General features: G+C 40.0%; 1 protein-coding gene across 2 annotated transcripts in view; it reads left to right on the forward strand.

The window, feature by feature from the left end:
* The window catches only part of PRDM10 (PR/SET domain 10), a 79,314-nt gene that overhangs the window by 22,911 nt on the left and 33,077 nt on the right, over positions 1–23,326 (forward strand). Inside the window, exons 4-9 of one of the 2 annotated variants that reach the window (XM_069468696.1) lie at positions 1,686–1,745; positions 10,930–11,152; positions 12,904–13,145; positions 14,567–14,770; positions 19,917–19,989; positions 22,003–22,120. In XM_069468696.1, the coding sequence (XP_069324797.1) occupies positions 1,686–1,745; positions 10,930–11,152; positions 12,904–13,145; positions 14,567–14,770; positions 19,917–19,989; positions 22,003–22,120 (920 nt within the window). Of the gene's footprint in view, positions 1–1,685; positions 1,746–10,909; positions 11,153–12,903; positions 13,146–14,566; positions 14,771–19,916; positions 19,990–22,002; positions 22,121–23,326 lie in introns of those variants that run through there. The other variant, XM_069468697.1, reaches the window with a different exon arrangement.

Genomic DNA, 23,326 nt, shown 5'->3' on the forward strand with positions numbered 1-23,326 from the left:
TAATTAATTAATTGCCAGTTACTTATGTTTACTCTCTGCCCATCCTTGTGCGAGGTGCTGATGATGCAGAAGATATGCAGATAAGATTTGTGCTTTCAAGGAACTTATAACCACCTTGGCAGAGGAAGATATGTTTTATTTATTGAAATTTAACGCAATAAGGAATTAGAACATTAGGCTCATGTCAGTTCTTCTTCCTGGTGATTGTTGACTAGGTTATGAATTTGTTACTTCTGCTAAATATCAAGAACCAGGCCAAAATGGCATTTAGTTCCGTGTAGCTTAATCAAAGATAGCTCAGTGAAAACATACAGATTATTTCAGTTAAATGTGTAAGAAAGAGTCCTGCTAGCTTATTAAGTACTGTTTATTAATAACTTACTGATTTGTAGGGCTGTAACAGAAGCTAAGGTGTTTACTGGTAAAAGCTGTACAACTATAGCTGCTTTTATTGCTTTGCCAGTGACTTGGAGTGTTAGTTTCCAAAGGTGTGACACAAATATCCCCCAATGTATGAATGTTAGTTTCTATTGTTAGTGCTTTACAATGTATAAACTATATTTAAATATATGTTTTTAAAAACTAAATTTCATACTTGGAAGTAGAATTCTGGTAATAAAAATGTGCCCTCATTCAATATTTAATCAAGAGGCACAAATCATTCCTAAAAACCTACATGAAGGTGAAATTGCCAAATACTTAGATGGCACTTTTCGAATGCCTTTGCTTAGTTGTAGTCCCCTGCCTATATTAAAATAAGATCATATAGTTTCTGTAAAGAATGTCTATGCCCAACTTTTAGTTTATTATGATGTTACCAAATGTCTGAATTATGATAATTTTTTAATCTCAAATCTAAGAAATCTGACTTTGGCTGAAAATCTTATTTACATTCTTCTGGAATCAAAACTTAACCATAGTTCTTATTCCCATAGATTTGTTAAAGGCCTGGGCAAATTAAAAACTTTTAAAAGCTTTAGAGGAAAGAATTTTCTGGATTAGAGATATTACCCATGGTGCCTTGGCTATAATAGTTTTGAAGATTTTTCTTCTCCAGTTAACTTTGCTGCTTCATGACCCAATTTATTGTGTGTTTATAATGATTAGAGGTTTTTTTTTTTAAATTATGACTTTACTGACTTTATCTAAAAAAAGAACCTATGAAGTGTTAAGTTTAATTTATTTTCCTTCTATTTCCCTCCTGATTATAAATGTGTGTTTGTACTGGAAGGAGTTGTAATCTTTGTGTACATAATACTCTTCTGTATGCCTGTATGTCTCTATCCATTTTCATTTAATCACACGTCTGTTCCTGTGAGCAGTGTCAAGTGCGTACCTGTGTACCCTCATTCATGTCATGTCTTTTTTGTTTCTGTGACATGCCTTTTTAATTAGCTGTGACGTTCAGCCTCAAGAGAGGCTTTGCTTAAGAGTAAAATCATGAAGTATGTTAGCCATTTAGGATGGTCAGCTTACACAATCTCTTTGGAGCCATCTGAATGAAAGGCTTTAGCTAAATGTAAGATTACTATCCTTCTCTTCTTTACTAATGAAGGGTTATTACTAGCTATAATGGGAGTTAACTCTCCCAAGAATTGGTGCTTAGTAGTAGGATAATTTTTCCTGTGTAGGTAGGCTGTCTAAAGATTTGTTGATAATTTGTGTTGGTTTTTTTTTTTGTCTAGACTCTGTTTACAGACCCAGGCCAGGTAGCTTATGTCCAACAGGATGCTACAACTCAGCAGGTAACGAATTGCCTTTTTGCCATTTTGTTGTTTGGAGATGACACTGTGAATGTCACTGTTCCCTGGAGTGCCCCTGTTCCTCTGCACTGTGCCATCATGCCATCTCTGGATATTTGTTTCTTATATACTAGGAATGTTCTACAGCTCCTTTAACAAAAGCAAAGAAAAACATAATATAATCCTAACATATGCCAATCAGTATACACTGGAATAGCCTGGTAATAAAAGTGATTTGTCAGGGACATTTAAAAAATAAGCATATACACAGGATATTGGTTCAAATTCCAAAAAATAATCGTGAATTTTAAAAGTATCCTTTTTTTGAAATTTGGAAATGTTTTTATACTTGTTCTATTTTAAATATTGAAAGAAATTCCTGTTTAAATTACATATAAATTTGGTGGCAACTTTCTCATTCTAGCTTCTGAAAGGTTGAGTTTCTTCTTAGTTTTCTTTGAAAAGATTCCTTTCCCTTTACTCCCATACCCCTATGTCTTGTCTTGTCTTTTCTTTTTTTGAGATAGGGCCTCACTGTGTCCCCCAGGCTGCAGTGGTGTGATTATAGCTCACTGCAGCCTCCAACTCTAGGGCTCAAATGATCCTCCTGGGACTATAGGTGTGCACCACTACACCTGGCTAATTTTTTTTTATTTTTTGTAGAGACAGGGTCTTGCCCTGTTACCCAGGCTGGTCTTTTTTTTTTTTTTTTGAGACAGAGTCTCGCTCTCTTGCCTAGGCTAGAGTGCCGTGGTGTCAGCCTAGCTCACAGCAACCTCACACTCCTGGGCTTAAGCAATCCTACTGCCTCAGCCTCCCGAGTAGCCAGGACTACAGGCATGTGCTACCATGCCCGGCTAATTTTTTCCATATTTATTTTTAGTTGGCCAGATAATTTCTTTCTGTTTTTAGTAGAGACAGGTCTCGCTCTTGCTCAGGCTGGTCTCGAACTCCTGACCTTGAGCAATCCACCCACCTCGGCCTCCCAGAGTGCTAGGATTACAGGTGTGAGCCACCATGCCCGGCCCCCAAGCTCCTGGGCTCAAGCGATCCTCCTGCCTTGGCCTCCCAAAGTGCTAGGATTGTGGACATGAACTACCATGACTGGCCCTTTTACCTCCGTTTCTAATATATGCTATTGGGCTTTGAGGGACTTCTTCCTTATTTTCCGCAAGGGTGTGAAAGTGAAAAGAAGGTACAGAAGCTCAACATTGTCTATTTTACTTACAGGGAATACAAATTCAAATAGGTTTATTTTTATATCAGCTAGTATTTATCTGTACTACTGAGTGCCATACATGATTAATAATTAAATTCTCATTAGGAAGCACTTTCCTTTTTTTAGTTTTTATTTTTTAGTAGATGATTTGTATACTTCCATTTTCAAATTTGAAAAATGAACAGTAATTGTGTCAATATCATCTATTAAATGTAGAGAGTTTTTAGGAGCCTTTGTTATATAAGCTGGGATTGAATTCATTCCTGACTGGCAGTAAACTACAATGTTGTGGGGTCTGTGAACTTGAAGGAGAATTATTATTTTATTTTAATAACTTTTTGTAACCATTAGTTATATTCTTGACCAAAACCAACCTCAATTTTGTGAATATTTATTGATCCCATCGAGCAAGCAATGGATTATTATATTTACATATATTACAGGGTATACTATTATTTATATTCTCTATTATTTTACATGTAGTTATTTCCCCTTTTTTTGCTACTTTAAAAAAACACTATCATAAATATCATGTAAGATTAATTATTTGTCTAGGATAAATTTCCCAAAAAGAAATGGTAGAGACAAAAGATATTCATATTATAAGTTATTTAAGAGCAAATTTTTTTTGTATAAAAGTCAAAAACGATATAAAAGTCAAACATGTTAAATAAAAACCCAGAATCCTAAATTTGAATTGGAATAGCAGTATGAATTTATGATATATTTATTCGCTCTTAACAAACATGTTTTCTAGTTCTGGCCACTGAAGAGGTTCAGTTACATTGATCAATCCAGTACCTGTGAGCATCCCCTGATACCCGGTGTGGTCTTTAAATACAGTTCTCCAGTGAAAGGAATCAGGGCTCCTTGGAGAAATGGCTGATCCTAACTCAGGGGCAGGGAATGTACAAGATGAACTTGGAGCATCTTGTCTTCTCAGAGTGCAAGGGAGCTCTTAAAAACTTCTGTTTTGTCATCCCATGGGAAGATCTCAAGACGGAGCCCGAAGGGGCCAAAATGGAACAATTTGATCTGTAAAAAAGGATAATATCTACAATAGATTGAAGTACTTAAATATATTTAAAATCTACAAGTTTATACTGATATTAAAAGAAATAATTCATTGGTCACCTTTTGAGCATGCCAGGATCTACCACATTATTCTGAAAACTGGAAAATGAAGGGACAAAATCCTGCTTTTCTCCTTGAAGCTACTCAGGTAACCAATTACTTGATGAGGGAAATTTCTTTATTGAAGCATTTCAAATAATAAATAAAGAAGGAATGATTGATTTAGAATATCACCATTTTGCATCCCCTAATGAAATACGGATATAGGCAGTGATCAGCAGCAGCAGCAGTCTGAAACCGTCAGGAAAAAGCTGATGAGGAACTTTGTAATAGATAGGTCAGAGTGTAACAACTTAACCCTCTGACCATTCTTAATATCACTGAAACAGAGAAAGCCTTTCATTACGTGCCTCCTGGCATTGTGTACTTCCCGTTGCATTATGCTGCATGTGAAAGTATTCTTCCCAAAAAGTCGAACCAGAATCTGATTGAGTCTCTAGATTCAACTACCAGCTTATAAAAAGCATGGCAGACAAAATGGAACACAAGAATGCAATTGGCAAAATCCAGCCTGTGGGAAACTCTCTAGAACAAATGGCCTGGTTTCTTTTACAAATAAATTGCAAGGGAAAGGAAGAGGAAGGGGAGCTTATGTATTAAAGGAGACTTCAGGGACAGATCAGTCAGATGCAATCTGTGGACCTTGTGTGGATCCTGATTTAAACAAACCAAATTTATGAGACAATTGAGGAAATGATAACACTAGCTGGATGTCTGGATATTTGATTATATTATAAAATAGTTAACTTTTTTAGGTATGATAATATATGAAATATAAAAGTCACTTTCTTTTAGAGATATACACTGAACTATTTATAGATGAAAATGTATAATGTCTAGGTTTTGCTTCAAAATAATCTAGTGAGGGAGAAAGTGAGTGGGAGATTAGTTCAAATAAGATTGGCTATGAGTTAATAATTGTTGAGCTGAGTGACGGGTAGACGAGGTTTATTATACTATTCTCCCTATTTGATACGTTTAAATTTGTCCTTATAAATGGGAAAATTATTTTGATAATTGAATTTCTAAATGCTTTTCAGATACTGAAAAAATTTATATTCCCATCAACAATATACTATTAATATATGAGAATGCCCATTTCTACACATTCTTGCCACATTGGGGATTTGCATTCTTTTCATATTTTGCCAATCTGATAGGCAAAATTTTGTTTTAATATTAACACATAATTTTAATTAAAGGTTTCATTGCCATTTGCACCTCAAAGGGCCCTTCATCTTTTCCAATCTCCAGGGACAATCTGCTTGTTGCATGTTTCGTTACAGAGGGAAAGGTATACTCAGGTAGCTCCATGAACCCTGGCATTATAATCAGTGTAACTGTTGGCTTAGCATGTTTCTTCATTGCAGTTTTCATTCAACCAATTTTTATTTCTGGCTGTAACACCTCAGTGGCTGTTAGTTTATTCGGTGACCTGGATAAATTTTGGATAGGAAATTGGAGTGAGCATTTAACACAGATGATGGTTGCTTTGCCTTTCTTTCTTTTTTTCTTTAAAGCAAAAAGGTTCCTATTTTCAATTGTTTTTAGTGGTGACAAAATCTGTTAGAAGCCTTTGTCATCCATGTATTTCCTTGTCCTTAAGAAAAGCATCAGTGGTCTCCAGACAGAGAGGCATAGTCTCCTCTTTGTTTTTGAAAATGGACATGTGTGACTCCCCACACGCTGAGAAGAAAACATGCTGCACTGACAATTGGCCTCAGTAGGAATCCAGAAGCATTCTGTTGTGTTTGCTGCTGCCAGTGTAGTTTCATATTTCACTTCTCAGATAAATTGTGTCCTGAAATGCATTATGTACTTTCAGAAATAATTACAGAGAGTGGTATTAAGTGGGAAGGAGAAAGTATACCATAAGTTTAACAAATTCATTTTGCTTTTATTATGCTTTAATTGTACAGGACAAAATGCACAGGATTAAAATAGTTTTGCTTTGTATTCTCTTCCTTGAAGTAAAATAGGCACACATTGCTTACCCATTTACTGCCTGGCTGTGACCTCAGGACCATGTGTGGTACCTTGTTGCTCAGGTAGTCAAGGTGTGGGTGATGTTTACCTCCTCTGTTGCCCTTCTCAGACAGACTGAATTCTGTAGGGGCCATTGTGATGTAGTGGAAAAACCAGTGCTGAGTTAGAATTTAAATTTCACCTCTGCCACTTAGGAGCTATGTGATAACGTTACCTGGCCTCAAAGGAATTTAATATATACCTAGCACTCAGTAAAGGCCAGTTGAATTTGCATTAGTTATTCATTAAGCAAATTTGTAATGCATGTCTACTGTGTGTTAGGACTGTGCTGTCTAGAAATAAACAGTTCTTACCTAGAAATTATCGTCATCAACCCTTTGCGTTCCTTTTCAATGGTAGCATGATTCTGGTATATACTCAACCTCTGCCTTAACATCGATCTTTAAAGATAATGCTGAAGTGTTTAAGCCTGTCCTTTGCTACAGTGCTAGGAGAGTTCCAGCATGGGGGAGGTGAAGGTTGTTGGTATTATTTTGATGTCGGCTTCCTCAGCAGTGGCAAGAAGCCAGCAGTAACCTTGCTGAACTAGAGTTGAACAGCATCTGGTGGGAAAAAAATATATTGCAGTTCCACTAGAATAACTCTGAATTGCTGAATTCATTCTTTCAGTTTGGCTCTGCAGAGGGTTAGGACTTTATGAGGAGTAGAGGTACATAAATGCCTTGTTTTGTTCAATGTGTGATAACATTCATCACTAACACTGGCATAAAATTTAAGTGACTTAGAATAAAAGGCGATATCATAAGCTGTGCTTTGAGATGGGGAGTAGAAATGAAGTCACTTCTTTGCAGGATCTGGTGAGGAGGTCAGGGGGAGGTGGCCAAAGCTGTTGCGTTGGCAGAGTCCCCTGCTCTTGTCCTTGTGGAGTCCTCACCCTCAAAGGGCATTTCATTTTGTTTTTATTGAAGTTGAGGCAGACACAACTGCAAGAATTTTGTCCTCCCATGTAGAACTTTCCAAAAGGTTCTGAGTTACAGAGATGGAATGTCATGCAAAAGTCTTAGTTCTTAGTTAAATGAGTGCATGTTAAAACATGCAGATGCTGTTTGAGGTTTGAGGTAGCTGGTTTTATCTTTCTGGAGCCTGAGTGTTTCAAATGTTGGGCAGTGATTTATTTATTTATTTATTTATTGAGACTGGGTCTCACTCTGTCACTCCGGGTAGAATACAGTGGTGTCATCATAGTTCACTGCAACCTCAAACTGCTGGGCTCAAGTGATCCTCTAGCCTCAGCCTCCAGAGTAGCTGGGACTACAGGTGCACACCACAACACCTGGCTAATTTTTCCATTTTTGGTTTTTAGTAGAGACGGGGTCTCACTCTTGCTCAGGCTGGTCTCTAACTCCTCACCTCAAGTGATTCTCCTGCCTTGGGCTCCCAGAGTGCTAGGACTATAGGTGTGAGCCACCGAGCCCGGGCAGGCAATGATCTTAACCTGCCATAGTGAGTTGAGCACCACCTCAATAAACACATCCAATACTGTTTCTTTATAGAGTTTAAGAAGTTCTTTGATTTAGATGCACAACAGAAAAAGGATGTTTCCGTGACTAGCAGCAAAGAGTTCCTTTAGATGTCTGAAGGGATTGATGTCATTTCCCAAAGGGCCAAATATATATCAACAAATGAATGCCTACTTCATGCTCAGCAGTCTTCCAAAGTTGTAGAGGAAGTATATGATGTCATCTTGGTCCTTAAAGAACTTACAATAGTAATTATCATTAAACTAAGGACTTAAGGCTGGGCATGGTGGCTCACGCCTGTAATCCCAACATTTTGGGAGGCCAAGGTGGGAAGATCATTTGAGGCCAGGAGTTTAAGACCAGCTTGGACAACATAGTGAGACCGTGTCTTTACAAAAATGAAAAAAAAAAAAAAAAAAATTAGCTGGGTATGGGGGTGCGCGCCTCTTGTCCCAGTTGCTTAAGAGGCAGAGGTGGAGCTTACCCAGGAGTTGAAGGTTGCAGTGAGCTATAATCACATCATTGCACTCCAGCCTGGGCAACGGTGTAAGAAGACCTTATCCCTTAAAAAAAAAAAACCCCAAAACTAAGCACTTAACTAAATGCCAGACACTCTACTACTGCCCTTATATACATATTGTTTCACTGAACCCTCACAACATCCTGAAGTGTGTATTACTATGTCCATTTTATAGATAAAGAAACTGAGGTTCAGAGAAGTTTAGTAACTTGCTAAATAGCAGGGTCAGGTTTTACTCTAAATCTTTCTGACTCCAAAGCCCACGGTCCACTCTCCTAGGGTGTAACTAGAGGGGCAGGATGGACCCTGGGAACATGCCTACTTATCACCAACCATATGGTGTGTGGCAATGGATACAAAGTTACAAGGGATAGCTAATGTGTGGGATGTCAGAATGGAGATTCTTTTTTTTTTTTTGAGACACAGTCTCGCTCTGTTGCCCAGGCTAGAGTGCCGTGGCGTCAGCCTAGCTCACAGCAACCTCAGACTCCTGGGCTCAAGCGATCCTATTGCCTCAGCCTACCGAGTAGCTGGGACTACAGGCATGCGCCACCATGCCCGGCTAATTTTTTTCTCTCTATATATAATTTTAGCTGTCCAGCTAATTTCTTTCTATTTTTAGTAGAGAAGGGGTCTCACTCTTGCTCAGGCTGGTCTCGAACTCCTGAGCTCAAAGGATCCACCCACCTTGGCCTCCCAGAGTGCTAGGATTACAGGCATGAGCCACCGCGCCCGGTCTTAGAATGGAGATTCTAAAAGATCTTGGCAGACTGGAAGACCAGATAAAAGTAATAAAATGAAATTTACTGGAAATAAATGCAAAATCTCCTATTAAGTAAAAATCAGATATTTAAGTTTTGAGGAGGGGAAGAAATGGTTTAATAGCACTCTATGAGGGGAAGGAAAGGACTCAGGATTTCAGCTGTCTGCAAGTTCAAGATGGGCCTGCAGTAGAACTGCATCTGTCATAAATGTTATTGCAGTCAGATGCTATATTAATAAAAATATGGAATGTACTGCAGAATAAATGAAGACAAGATGATCAGAGAGCTGGAAGTTTGGCCTTGTGAGAAATGATGGAATGAATAAAAGTGTTTTGGCCTTCAAATATTTGATTCATGTGGCAGAAGGGTTAAACTTATTCTAACTGCCTCGAGGAACGTCCCAGGCCCAGACCAATGAGTAGAAGATCTGGACTCCACAGAAACTGTCATGGAAATTCACACCGAATGGGTACAGTGCACACTATCTGGGAGATGGACACACTGATAACTTTGACTCAAACTGTACAAAAGCAATTCATGTAACCAAAATGTTTGTACCCCCACAATATTCTGAAATAAAAAACAAAACAAAAAAACCACAGTTTGAATCCCAAAGATAGAAAATTTTCAGTCCTTGGCAAGACTGTTGAACATTTCTTTCCAAAAATAGTGACTTAAGGTCAGTAGATCATTCAGTATTCCTGCTTAGTATGGTTGAAATTTGCCAGGAGAAAAAAAAAATATATATATATTTCAAAGTAAATGACACAGAACAAATAAATGCTCATACCTTAAAAAGAAAAAAAAAAGAAAGAAAGAAACTGTCATAGAACCGTTCCAGAATGGCTCAGGCTGCCCTGAGGGTAATGAAATGTGGAAGCAGAGGCCAGTGAGGTCGAGGGGTGAGATTCTGTGGCCCCAGGTGCTGCAGGAGCTCACAGCAGAGGAGAGTCAGGGAAGCCTGAAGGCATCAGGGGGTGGTTCCTGTAGAAACTGGAACATGGTAGCATTTAAAAGGTTGGCCGAAGAAGAACATTCTAGCTGAGGAAAACAACCTATGGAAATGTAAAGAAAAAGGGAGTAGGCATTTGAAAACTGACTTGCTTTATTTATTGACCAGGAAGGGTCCATAGCTTGAACAGGACCTAAGGTGCTGATTGGGCAGGAGAAATGAGATGCCATCAAGGGAATCTAGCTAATCTCTAATCCCACAGCACTTAGGTTGGAGGTAGGAGAACTTTTTAAGGTACCATTTATTTATTGCCAGTATATTTGGTAAGATACCATTAACCCAGTACGTGACCCAAACTGCCTTACTTGCAAGAGACTGACTTCAGCATGATGACACAATAGGCAGCTCATCATCTCTTCATTCTCACTCACAAACCTCGGCCTCTCTGAAGTGTTTAAATGGAGAGCTGTTAGCCATTGGATTTTGCCAACCACATGTAGCAACCAGGTGTTTGGTTTTAACAGTGAAGTGGCCCCTATGTCTTGGCCACCCTGAAGGCAGGAGGGACCTCCCCCTCTCCTTGATTTAGTTCAGATGTGGAGGCTGGTGATACCCCACGCACAGGCCACGAGGCTGTGCAAAGGCCTGTTGCTTACATGCTGAAGTCTCTGGGGAGGCAGGGCACGCCTCTCGAGCGGGTATGAGGCGGCGTGAGTGAGTGAGTGAGCGAGAGAGGAAAGGAGACTGGGATGTATGGCATTTAAGGGGTGGCGTTAGGACACACGCGGCCAGGACCTTGCCAGGTGTCAGTCTCCCACTGGCACCAAATGAGGGAGCACCTGGGCTTGCCTATTAGCCTGCCCCATCAGCCTGCCCAGGTGTGGGCAGATGAGGAAGGGGGTGAGCTAGGCTTAAAAGCTGTGAGCAGTCAGTCATCAAAAATGAAGTTAGACTCCTCCCTACAGACCATAGATGGAAATCATTTTTCTAGGGCCTTGGAGGAAGCTAGTGTGAAGACTAGATTCCACCCAGACCTCTCGCTCTGACTAAAAGCAGACGTCTGCTCACTTTATGCCTTAAACTTTTGTCCAGGCCTCATTACCAGTACACAACCAGGTGCTACCTTCGATCGAGAGTGTGGATGGTTCCGACCCTTTGGCAACGCTGCAGACCCCTATAGGAAGACTGGAGACAAAAGAAGAGGATGAGGATGAGGATGAAGATACTGAGGAAGATGAGGAAGAAGATGGTGAAGACACAGATCTGGATGACTGGGAGCCAGACCCGCCCCGGCCCTTTGACCCGCATGACCTATGTAAGTGGGGGCACCAGGCCCCGCAGAGGGAGCTGTGTGTGCACATAGTGCACGGCCCCGAGTCTTTCCCACGCCCTGCCCCGTGCTGCGTGCTTCTGCCTGCTCTGCTTGCATCATCCTGCTTGGCAGCAGCCCTGGGAGGGAGGCACTGATGCTCTTGTGTGTTTTCCGATTTCACTGATGAGTAAACTGAAGCTCAGAAGAGGTTGGGCAGCCTGCTAGGGGTCACATAGGGATGAGCGGGAGTCTGGGTCTCTCTGATACCAGGGCGTCAGCTACCAAGCCACCATGGTAGGCCTGCCAGTCCTGGACTGTTCAGCCATTTCGGCTTTAACAAGTGCGCTTTGCTGCTCTGCCTCTTTCGTAGTCATCTCTTAAAAGTGCGTGTTGCATCCCAGGTGTGAGTGCTTTCCACAGTCTTAGGAGGTAGCGGCTTTCCCAAGGCCATGCTAGAAAGTGGAGAGTCAGATTCCAGCGCAGGTGGTCCGGTGCACACCTGACTGCCTCTCTGCCGCCTGCCGGAGCCTTTGCTTCCACCTGCCAAATCATTGTTTCTTTCCATTGACTTTCAGGCTCATACAGCAAAGTTCTTACCTCATTTATTTGCATTATTGGGGCTACTAGAGCTCTATGGTCTCGCCCTATTTCTCCTGGACCTTCTGTGTGCAGGTGGTGAAACCTGTCTGCTTCGGCCCAGCGTTCAGTTCCGCATCTAAACCTGATCCAACAGAGAACTTCCTTGTTTGGTTTTTCCTTGAATTCATAAGTTTTCAAGGCATCTCCTAAGCCAAATGCACAGAAAATCACTTCATCTTATAAATATTAATACAAAGTAGCTCTCTATTATTTGAGAGTTGAAGAAATTGAAAACAACTATTTCCTAAACCAGCTCACCCACCACACAGCCAAAGTAGGGTAAAACGTGGTTGGTTAATTAAATTTGTTAAGGGTCATGAGTGTGATCTCTCTGTGGTCCAGTCACGTTCCTCTGTTGTGTGGCTCTATGTGTCCAGTTCTGGCAGTTAACGTATAGCTGGGTGCTCTTGGCAAAGGGGTAAATGTGGCTGGATTGGTGTGAACCAAGTACTCTCGGAATGAGCTAAAAATACATGTCCTGTCAGGGATGGGCTGATTGTGTTATCCAAGTGCATGAAGTATAGCGTTCTAAATTCATTCATTTTAGCATTATCATCAGACAGTGGTTTCCACTGAACTCTTAAACCATACAGCAGTTTTTCTGTTTGAGTTAGACATGTTGAGATAATGAGGCTTCTAAAACTTCCTTTGAGGAAATTGATTCAACAGTGTTGTCAAGGTTTTCCCCCCCCAACAGCTTTACTGAGATATAATTTACATACTATAAAATTCACCTATTTTTTTCCTCATCAGATTTTGCAGCACTTGGCCTAATAAGCTCTTCTTTTTTCTTCTCAGACATGTTGTAATTGATTTGTAAATTTTGTGGCTACTATTTGAATTACTATCCAGCAGATTTGAAATAAATCATAGCCTGCATATTATTTTTGGCAGGCATAAGCAAATTCTTCCTGATTTTAGAGGAAAATTACAGGATTTTTATTGGTCTGTGAAAGCTAATGTATTACAAATGAATGGGTAGTACCATTGCAGGAGTTAATTGAGTTTTGGCCTGAAAACTTAGATTCAGGGATTTTTCCAGTCCCGATTTTTTACCTGAGATCAAGTCATACTGAGGAATTTGACTTTTCTTCAAGACTTTCTTTCTTTTGTAGGGTGTGAGGAGTGTAATAACGCACATTCTTCAGTGTGCCCAAAGCATGGCCCCTTGCATCCGATCCCCAACCGGCCTGTGCTCACTCGAGCGAGAGCAAGTCTCCCTCTGGTGCTCTACATAGACAGGTTCCTTGGAGGAGTGTTCTCCAAGAGGCGCATTCCCAAGCGCACCCAGTTCGGCCCTGTGGAGGGACCCCTCGTCAGAGGGTCCGAGCTGAAAGACTGTTATATTCATCTAAAGGTAATTTATGCTTTGTCCTTGTTCACCCTTGTTCCTTTAACAGTTTTCAGGAGCACTCAATTTTCTACCGAGTCTCTTATTTCAATTTCATGGCTGTTTGCTAGTATTTTTCTTTCTATGCTTAATTTGTTTTAAGTGGAAACTTTTTCTCTCTCACCAATAAAATGGAGACTGCAGTTTTAGTTTATGAATAATTCTGAGAGCTGTAGTTCTTAGGGGCTGTAATAGTTTGTTAGGGCTACCATAATAAAGTACCACAGACTGGGAGGCTTAAACACCAGAAATATATTTTTGCACGGTTCTGAAGACTGGAAGTCTGAGATCAAGGTGTTGGTAGGGTTGGTTTCTTCTGCAGTCTCTTTCCTTGGCTTGCAGACGGCCACTGTTTCGATGCATCCTCACCAGTGTCTTTCCTCTGTGCCTGTTCATGTCCACGTCCTAATCTCTTCTTAGAAGGACCAGTCATATTGGATTAGGGCTCACCCTAATGACCTCATTTTAACTTAGTTACCCTTTTAAAAGCCCTGTCTCCAAATGCAGTCACATTCTGAGGTACTGGGGTTAGGACTTCAACATGAATTTGAGGGAGAGACACAATTCAGCCCATACCAGGGCTTTGACAGCCTTTTTCTTTCTTTTTTTGAAAAATAACTTTGGAATACAAAGAGAATTATGTAGATTTATGTAATCTGCTACGTGCTGGTAACGTTTGCAGGAAAACCGCTTTTCAATTTTGTAACAAGTCTGTGCTGTCAAACCTTCCATTAAAGAATATTCTTCATCAAACAGTGAAGTATTTATATCAGTCTCTGTTCTTTACATCTGGTGCTTTCGCTTCCATCCAGCCTGCTCTGCCAGCCACTTGCACAGCCACTCCAAGAACCGAGTGGCTCAGAACTAAGAGAGGGGAGTGGAGGGGGAAATATTTGGGATGTGTTTTTTGACAAGTCAGCTGCTGTCATGGAGCTGTTTTCTTTGGTGAGTGCTGAAGATCTCCAAGCAAGAGTATTACTTTCTATAGAGAAATACCTATCTCTGAGCTGCACATTATAAAGGAATGCAGTTGAATCCCAAAAGGAAGCAAGCTGTGATGAACTGAAGAGTATTTTGCTTGTACTTCCTGGCTTATTTATAGTATTTTTTGGGTCATGTTTTGTGAAATACTAATAAAGCCATGCAATTAGATTGTTAACATTTAGATTTTACCAGGTAATTCTCCTACAGGTGAGGCTTCAGAAAGTATCTTTTCTCTTTTACACTGGGCAAGTCACAATTTCAGTATCTTTCTAGATACAAAGGGAAGAATCAGGATGTATGGTTAATTTAAGGAGCAATATTTTGTATATTATGACATTAATGCATATCATTGATGGTTTTGTTTGTTTTTGTGGTGTGGCTTTTTACTTTTTCTTTGGTTACAGGTTTCTCTTGATAAAGGGGACAGAAAAGACAGGGATTTGCATGAAGACCTATGGTTTGAATTGTCAGATGAGACCCTTTGTAACTGGATGATGTTTGTACGTCCAGCCCAGAATCACCTGGAGCAGAACCTGGTGGCTTACCAGTATGGCCACCATGTGTATTATACAACGATAAAGAATGTGGAGCCCAAGCAGGAACTGAAGGTACAGTGCTGGATCCATGGTGCTGTTTGCAAACAAGAATGATTGTTGAGGGCTTTTTCTAATTTTTTTTTCCCCTAAAGTGGGATTGTTATAAAAATGGTCCTTTCCTGGTAATTTACTTACTTATTGAGTAGCTACTATGTACTATACACCTGAAATAATTCTGTAAACAAAATAGAATGAAAAGTATAGGGCTTTTGTGCTTATCAAAGGGCCCACGTGAAAGCATTAGGCCAGGGGCAAGGAAGTAGTTATTTTGGGGAGCAGACTTGTACAGATGCTCCTCAACTTACGATGGGGTTACATCCCAATAAACCCATGGTAAGTTGAAAATGTTTTAAGTAAAAAAAATGCCTTTAATACACCTAACCTACTGAACATTAGAGCTAGCCTAGCCTACCCTAAACGTGCTCAGGACCTTTACATTACCATACAGCTGGGCAAGATCATCTAACATAAGGACTATTTTATAGTAAAGTGTTGAATATCATGTAATTTATTGAATATGTACTGAAAGTGAAATAGAGAGTGGTTGTGTGGTGCTCAAAGTATAGTTTCTATTGTGTTTGCACCATTGTAAAGTAAAAATATTGTAAGTCTAATCATGGTAAGTTGGGGACCATCTGTATTTGTGATGGAGTGATTAAAGATGTTATCACTTAATGTCATTTACATACTCTAAAGAAGAGTTAGTTGGGAAACAGAAGGTTTTTTAAAATGGAATTTAGATGTATGGGTAAGATTATTTTCTTTATCTGAATACTTTATTCAAAGAATTCTATGTGATGACTTCTGATTTTAGAAATATATTTTTGGGGGATAACACTGGAATTTGTCTAAATATTAACTCTTGATGACATAATAAAATTTCTGCTATGATTATAAGTGAAAATTCCTTTTAAAGTTTATATTAGGAACATGGCCATAAGAGGGGGTCAAAATACTCTTTAGCTTCCTGGTATACATGAAAAATAGGTGAGAAATGATTATATCAGTAGGTGAACACTGAATTGCATGGTGCCTCAATGTGGAAAAAGTTAGAAATTGATACCTCATTAGAAGGAAAACAAAATCCTAGATTTTGTTAAAAAGCTACAGAAAACCTCTGTGTTTGAAACCCTCAGTCAACTAGATAACCCATAAGCCCAGAAGAAAACATGTAAAAGGAGATTCATATCTCACACCATTTATCCCAATAAATTCTTTTTTTTTCTTTTTTGTTTTTTTTTTTTGAGACAGAGTGTCGCTTTGTTGCCCAGGCTAGAGTGAGTGCCGTGGCGTCAGCCTAGCTCACAGCAACCTCAAATTCCTGGGCTTAAGTGATCCTACTGCCTCAGCCTCCCAAGTAGCTGGGACTATAGGCATGTGCCACCATGCCCGGCTAATTTTTTTTCTATATATATTTTAGTTGGCCAGATAATTTCTTTCTATTTTTAGTAGAGACGGGGGTCTCACTCTTGCTCAGGCTGGTCTCGAACTCCTGACCTTGAGCGATCCACCCGCCTCGGCCTCCCAGAGTGCTAGGATTACAGGCGTGAGCCACCGCGCCCGGCCCCAATAAATTCTTGATAAGAAAAAAACTGCAGCGAATACTTCTTAACTGTGGAGGGGATATTTTCTCCTTTAAACCAATAGAGAGAACTGTAGAGGTAAAGATGGACAGAAACAATTAAATAAGAATATAGGCCGGGCGTGGTGGCTCACGCCTGTAATCCTAGCACTCTGGGAGGCCGAGGTGGGTGGATCGCTCAAGGTCAGGAGTTCGAGACCAGCCTGAGCAAGAGCGAGACCCCGTCTCTACTAAAAATAGAAAGAAATTATCTGGCCAACTAAAATATATATAGAAAAAATTAGCCGGGCATGGTGGCGCATGCCTGTAGTGCCAGCTACTCGGGAGGCTGAGGCAGTAGGATCGCTTGAGCCCAGGAGTTTGAGGTTGCTGTGAGCTAGGCTGATGCCACGGCACTCACTCTAGCCCGGGCAACAGAGCGAGACTCTGTCTTGAAAAAAAAAAAAGGAATATAATAGTTTAGCATCATGAACAACTGAAACAAGAGAATAGGGGAAATATTTGTAATACACATTAAAAGATTTAAATATGAAAACAGAGAGTTGCGCACTTCCAACCTCACTGCACCCAGATGGAGAAATAAACAAATGCCAGGAATAGACTTTATCTGGAGAAGGAAACAAATAGTAAAAAAAAGTTAAAAAATTTTTTGTAACGTTAATAATTTAAAAATCTCTCAAAATAACTATGAGCTGCTATTTTTGTTAAATTAACAACAATGGATACAGTAAAATGAATGTGAGGGCTTTAAAAAATAGAGATAATAATTACAGAATTGCATTATTTTGTAAAATATTTCTGGAGATATATAGTGAAAATGTTCTTGGCCGAGTAAACCAAATCCTTGAAAGTTACTCTGAGTAAATAGTTATAAACAAAGATAGAACTAGATACATTAGAATTTGGTAATACCATATTTCACTAACTCTAAGACATCAATGATTTTAAGATGCAACTATTGTTTTATGCACCCTTAAGAAAGGAAATGTTGCCAGTTAAATTAAATTATAGCATTTAAAAAAAAATCAACAAAATTGTTACTTTATATTTATTGAAGGAGCTATTTTAGACTTATTTGGACATAATTTAAAAATTACGTCACACGTGCACATACATAAAAAGGGCACACTTAGGCAAAATAAATTGGTTGAGTTATAAACTGCTTTGTGTGCAGTCTCTTTTTTCTTCTTTTCCCTCCCAAATCGCGGTTTTACCTCCGCAAGGATGTTTGTGCCTTTCTGTATGCTGTCATCTTCTGTGCCTTCAAGAGTGTTGATGCTGCTGCAATAGTTTTAAAATCAGTGCCCCACTGTTGCTTCTCGGGTGTTTCCCCAAGCCACTGATGGCCTTTCTGCAAGTTCTGATTCTGTGCTTTCCCATTTGACTGAATTCATCTGTGTCTTTTTCCTCAATTGAATCGTATCCTTGGTAGTTAAGTGGTTTTTGATCAAGTCAGTGGGAAGTTTCTGACAATTCGCCTTAATGAGAGGCCCTGCAGGCCACACACCAGCCTTGCTTTGCTTTGAAATTCCTTTTGTTTATTCTGAGAGAAATGGCAATTTGTTTTGGCCTTCATTTGCCTTACTTGGCAAGTGTTATCAACTCACGGAGTCCCAGGGGGCTCATAACTGAATGAGGTGAGACTGGTACAAAGAACTTGGTCAGGTTTGTGCAGGACCAATGAGCAAGTAGTGAGAGCTACATCATGGCAGTGATTGTAGGATGTCATAGAGTCTGAGACACATTCTGATTTCTGAAATGTTAAAAATATCCACCCCCCCAAAAAAATCCTGGAATTGATTGATTAGAGTAGAATTTGTAACAGTAAAATAATAAACTGCCTTTTAAAAGTCCAAACACTGACATAGTTAAGTAAATTATGGAATACAGACTCTATAGAATATTATTCCACTGTTAAAAAATGAAGTCTCTATAAATATTTCCATATATTTAAAATAATGTTCCATAAAATTATATATGATCAGTTCATTTAGTGATTGATCTATTGAACTCCTGCTATGTTTCAGACACTAGGAAAAGACAGACTGGCTCTCTATGTTCAGGGAACTTGTATTCTAGAGGGGAAATGGACAGAAAGATATAAACAAATAATATCACAGAGGGATAAGTGCCATGAAGGAAACAGAGGGTACAGAAAGAGCAGGTGACAGGAAAGGGACCGGTTTAGGGTTTAGATGTGATGGTTAGGGGAAGCCTTGCTGCCAAGCACTGTGGAACAAGAAGGGCCAATGCAGCAGAGGGCTGGGATGGTGGTGGGTGGAGGAGCCCAGTGTTCCTGGGGGTGAAACAGCAGGGGTGAAGGCATGGGGTAGGAAAGCACCAGCATGTTTGAGCACTTGGAAGTGGACCCTTGGCTGAATGGTGGGTAATGGAGCATGGCAAGGACTGAGGTCAGGGAGGCATGGAGCCCTTTGGAGACCATCATGGAGCATTTCAGGTTTATCATGAAATGGGAAGCCATTGCCTGCACGACAAGATCTGATTGTGTGTATTTTTACTGGTATATGTTAGTTGTACACATTTTTGGGGTACATGTGATATTTTGATACCTATATATGATGTATAATGATCAAATCAGGGTAATTGGGATTTAAGGAGAGCACTCTGGCTCCTGTGTAGATTGCAAGAAAAGGGAGCAGGAGAGGCTAGTTAGAAGACCAGGTGGTAGTCTAGGCAAGTGATGGTGCTGGCATGCATCTGGGCAGCAGGAGCAGAGATGAACATCCGAGGAAGCAGCAGTCCTTGCTAAAGGATGGTAGAAACAAAGACACCTTTTAGGTGGAAGGTATTTACTGAGATGAGGAAGATAGACAGGGGTGGGTGTGTGAGTTGGGAGGCATCGAGAATTCCATTCTGGACATGTTAAGTTTGAGCTGTTTGTGAGACATCCAAAATATCCAGTTGAAATCACTTAGAACAGAGAAGGAAGGTCTGGAATGGAAATCTTAATTTGGGAATAATTAGCATAGAGTTGTTTGGAAATGGATGTGATCACCTGAGGGTAAAATAAGAGGTCCTTGGACTTGGACTAAGCTTTTGAGGAACACTAATATTTAGAAGTTAGGGAGAGGAAGAGAACTAGATAAGGAGAGTGAGCAGAAACAGCCCGTGGGTTGGGAGGGAGGAAAAGACTCAGGAGAGCGTGGTAGCGTTTGAAATAGTCATTGGTGATCCCAGTAAGAGCTCTTTGGTGGCAGCCACTAATGATTACAACTGTGTAAAAACCTGTGTTTAAATGTAGATTAAAACATCAGATGAGGCCGTTTATGTAGATGAAGAGAATTTGTGATGTAATTCTTGTGAAGTTATTAAAATAGCAAAAACAGTTTTCTAAAGAGGAAAAAGAAAACATGCAGTGCGTCTCGGCAAACGAACTTCCTGACTGATGATCTGCTGGGAGGGTATAGCAGGGGAAGACTCACAGCATGATTTTTTTTTTTTAATGGGCTGTGGAAAAGCCTGAATTGTTTCATGTAAGCAGGAGAAAGAATTTAAGCATGCAAAGAACATCTGGTAATGTTCCTTCGTTCTTGATGATATACTTGGTTCTTGCAGGTGTGGTATGCTGCATCCTATGCTGAGTTCGTGAACCAGAAAATTCATGACATTTCTGAGGAAGAAAGGAAAGGTGGTTGGGCTTTTATATTTTCTATATGAATTCTAAATTGTGTATATTACATCTTGATGGAACCTCTAAATTTTGTATCTCAATATATTTCAGAAGATATTCCAGTAAGTTTTTTAGAGCTATACATCTCCATCTAATTCTAGGATCAAATTACAATAACACATTAACACTTCGTTCATGGATGCTGGAAAATAGTATTTAATATAATGAAAACCCCCAAATACCAAATTAGAACCTAGATCAGAGGATGATTCCTATCTAGATTTAATCATCTCTGAGGACAGAGCAAGGCAGGCATTGACATTGTTTTTAATGTAAATGTTACTGCAGTATAATCTGCATATAGAAAGGTACAGAAATCATAAGTATACAGCTTGATGGATTTTCACAAAGTGAACACACCTTTGTAAACTGTACTCAGATCAAGACAGAACATAACTAGTACCCCAGAAGTTCCTTTTGCTTTCTAATTCTTACTCCCAGTGTAATTACTCTTCTGACTTCCAATACCACACACAAGATGTACTTGTAACAGAATTGTACATAAACAGAATTATATGATATGTACATTTTTTGTGTCTGGGCATCTTTTTCTCAACATGATATTTGTGAGATTCATTCACATATTTGTGTATAAGTGTGATTTGTTCATTCTCATTATTGATATTCTATTGTATTAATGTATAAAAAGTCATTTCTCCATTTTACTGTACATTTTGTTATGCAGTACAATTCTGACACTAACTCCCCAGGGTTTGGTCAAATTTCACAGGTTAAATTTCACAGTCTTCTGCAGGCTTCACTCCCTTCAGACACCAGCTGCAAACCCTGCGGTTCCCAAGCCACATACACTTCTGACCAGCTAGCTGCAATTTAGGGGGTTCCCAGTAGCCCCTCGGGTTCAATTATTCACTAGAATGACTCACAAAAATCAGAAAAGTGCTATACTTAACAATTACAGTTTTTTATAAAGGATAACATCAGTAGCAGCCCAGTGAAGAGATGTATGTGGTGAGGTCTGGGATGGTCCCAAGAAGCTTCCATGTCCTCAGGAGTTGTCACCATCTTGACACATTGATGTATGATTACCAACCATGGAAGCTCACCTAAGCTTTGGTGTCTAGAGTTTTTATTGAGGCATCATTATATAGGCATGACTGATTGAATCATTGACCAGGGGATTGAACTCAACCACCAGCTCCTGCTCCTCTTCCCCTGCCCTCCTGGGAGGTGAGGCTGATGTGGCCTGCCTCAGAGCCCCAGCCTTTTAATCACATGGTTGGGCTTTTTGGCAAAGCCTGCCTTACCCTGAGTCATCTCATTAGAATAAACTTGAGTATGGTGAAGGGCCCACCATGAGTAAAAAGACACTCATAATTCTTGGGAAATTCCAGTGATTTAGATACAACCTCCTGGCATCCAGGGACAAAAGCCATACAACAAGATTGTTTCCAGTTTTTGGCTATTTTGAAGAGTGTCACTATACCCATTCTTACACATGTTTTAGTGAACACGTGTGCACATTTCTATTGGGTTGTTGGATCATGGTGTATGCATATATTCAGATTTATTAGATACTTATGAACATTTTGCTAAAGTAATTATACTGGACATTGACTTTCAAGTCATTTGTGGTAAAATATACCCTCAGATTATGAAACTCGGGTCTGAATCACTAGGTTATCTGAATATAGATTTCCTTTGTAGTGTTTTCTGTCTTTCCAGTGTGGTGAGGGGTGTGTGTGTGTATTTAGGGGTGGGAGAGAGTGGTATGAAGGCATTTGTTCCTTTGATGTCTTGCATAAATGTATCAGAAAATAAGATCCTAAAAACCAACTCTTTGTGAAATTTTAACCTTTGATTTTTATGACAAAGCAGTAATGCAAATAGCAGATACTGTCTAATTGTGAACTATTAGGTTCCAGTGAGATGAGAGTGGTGGGAATAGCAGGGCTCTGAGTTTTATTGGTGTCTATTGATCATCAGCCTTTATGATTTCTCTCCTGTGACTAGTTCTTCGAGAGCAAGAGAAGAATTGGCCCTGCTATGAATGTAACCGCCGATTTATAAGCTCGGAGCAGTTGCAACAGCATCTTAATTCTCATGATGAGAAACTGGATGTGTTTAGCAGGTATAGATGAGGGGAAGGGTTCACAGACGTAGTTTATAAAGGTTCAGAATCATTTCTGTATTAATTTCCCATAAACTAATGAGTGTTTCCACGTGTGTTTGTGTGCATCAGTATGTGTGTAAACAGGTAACTGGATGGGCTGCTGAGGGACATGTCTTACCTGTCACTTCTTTTCTTTCCTGCATTTCACTTACCGTCTATCCCTTTTCCAGCATAACCCATACCAAGCAATGGGAGATCCTTTCACCTTAGTTAAATCTCCTTTAACTAGAGATTTTGAAATAGGGCTTTCTGAGATAGTATGTATCTTTAAAATAATCTGCATCTCTGATTTTCAGATTTTTTTCAGCAGTATGATTCCTTTATCAAACTAAATCATACATTTAATTCCACTGTATAAAAAAGATAGATGAGGGGAGAATCGTAAAGGATGGGGTAGACAGGGGCCAGATCAGGTAGGGCCTTAGGGGTAATGGTAAGAAATTTGGATTTTATTCTAAAAGATTACTCTGGATAAAAATAATACCAGGTTAGTTTAGAAGTAAAACTGAAGACAGGGAGTCCAGTTAAAAGTTATTGCAACAGGTCAGGTGAGCCATGAGGGTTGTTTGCAATAGGGTAGTACCAATGGGACAGATACAGGATTGCCGACTTTTATAGGGTTTGGAAAGAGAGGAGACAGTGTGGGATGGCAGCTAGATAAGTGGGAAAGTGAATGTTCTAGGGAAGTACCATACTTGCCTGCAACATTAGTGCCCATTTGAGGTTCATGGTCATGGAAAGAGAGTGAGACCACTAGCATGGCTGGGTGTTGTCCTCCAGCTTCATTCAGCTGCAGGAGTACTGGTGCAGAGCAGGCTGGGAATTGGACTCCACAGAGTCATGGCTTTGCCAAGTGCATGCAGCACACAGTGAGAATAACGGAGCCGCAGTGGGGATGGGAATTGAGAGCGTGTACAAGGGAGTGATCACAGTGGATGACCTTGGAGTTTATACCATGCAAGAAGAGGAGAGAAAGCATCAAGGGGATGTAGGACTGCACATAAGTGACAGAAGGATTGGACTGGAGATTCTAGTGACGTTGAAGGGTTGTTGATCTGAATACGAGAGGAAGCGAGCTGGGGAGCCAGGATAGTGTCAGAGGGGGCTGTGCATGGAATGAGGGCCATGAGAGATTACGCAGGTGATAGGATCTGGATATGACCA

This window comes from Eulemur rufifrons, chromosome 6, assembly GCF_041146395.1.
Source record: "Eulemur rufifrons isolate Redbay chromosome 6, OSU_ERuf_1, whole genome shotgun sequence".
Taxonomy (NCBI): domain Eukaryota; kingdom Metazoa; phylum Chordata; class Mammalia; order Primates; family Lemuridae; genus Eulemur; species Eulemur rufifrons.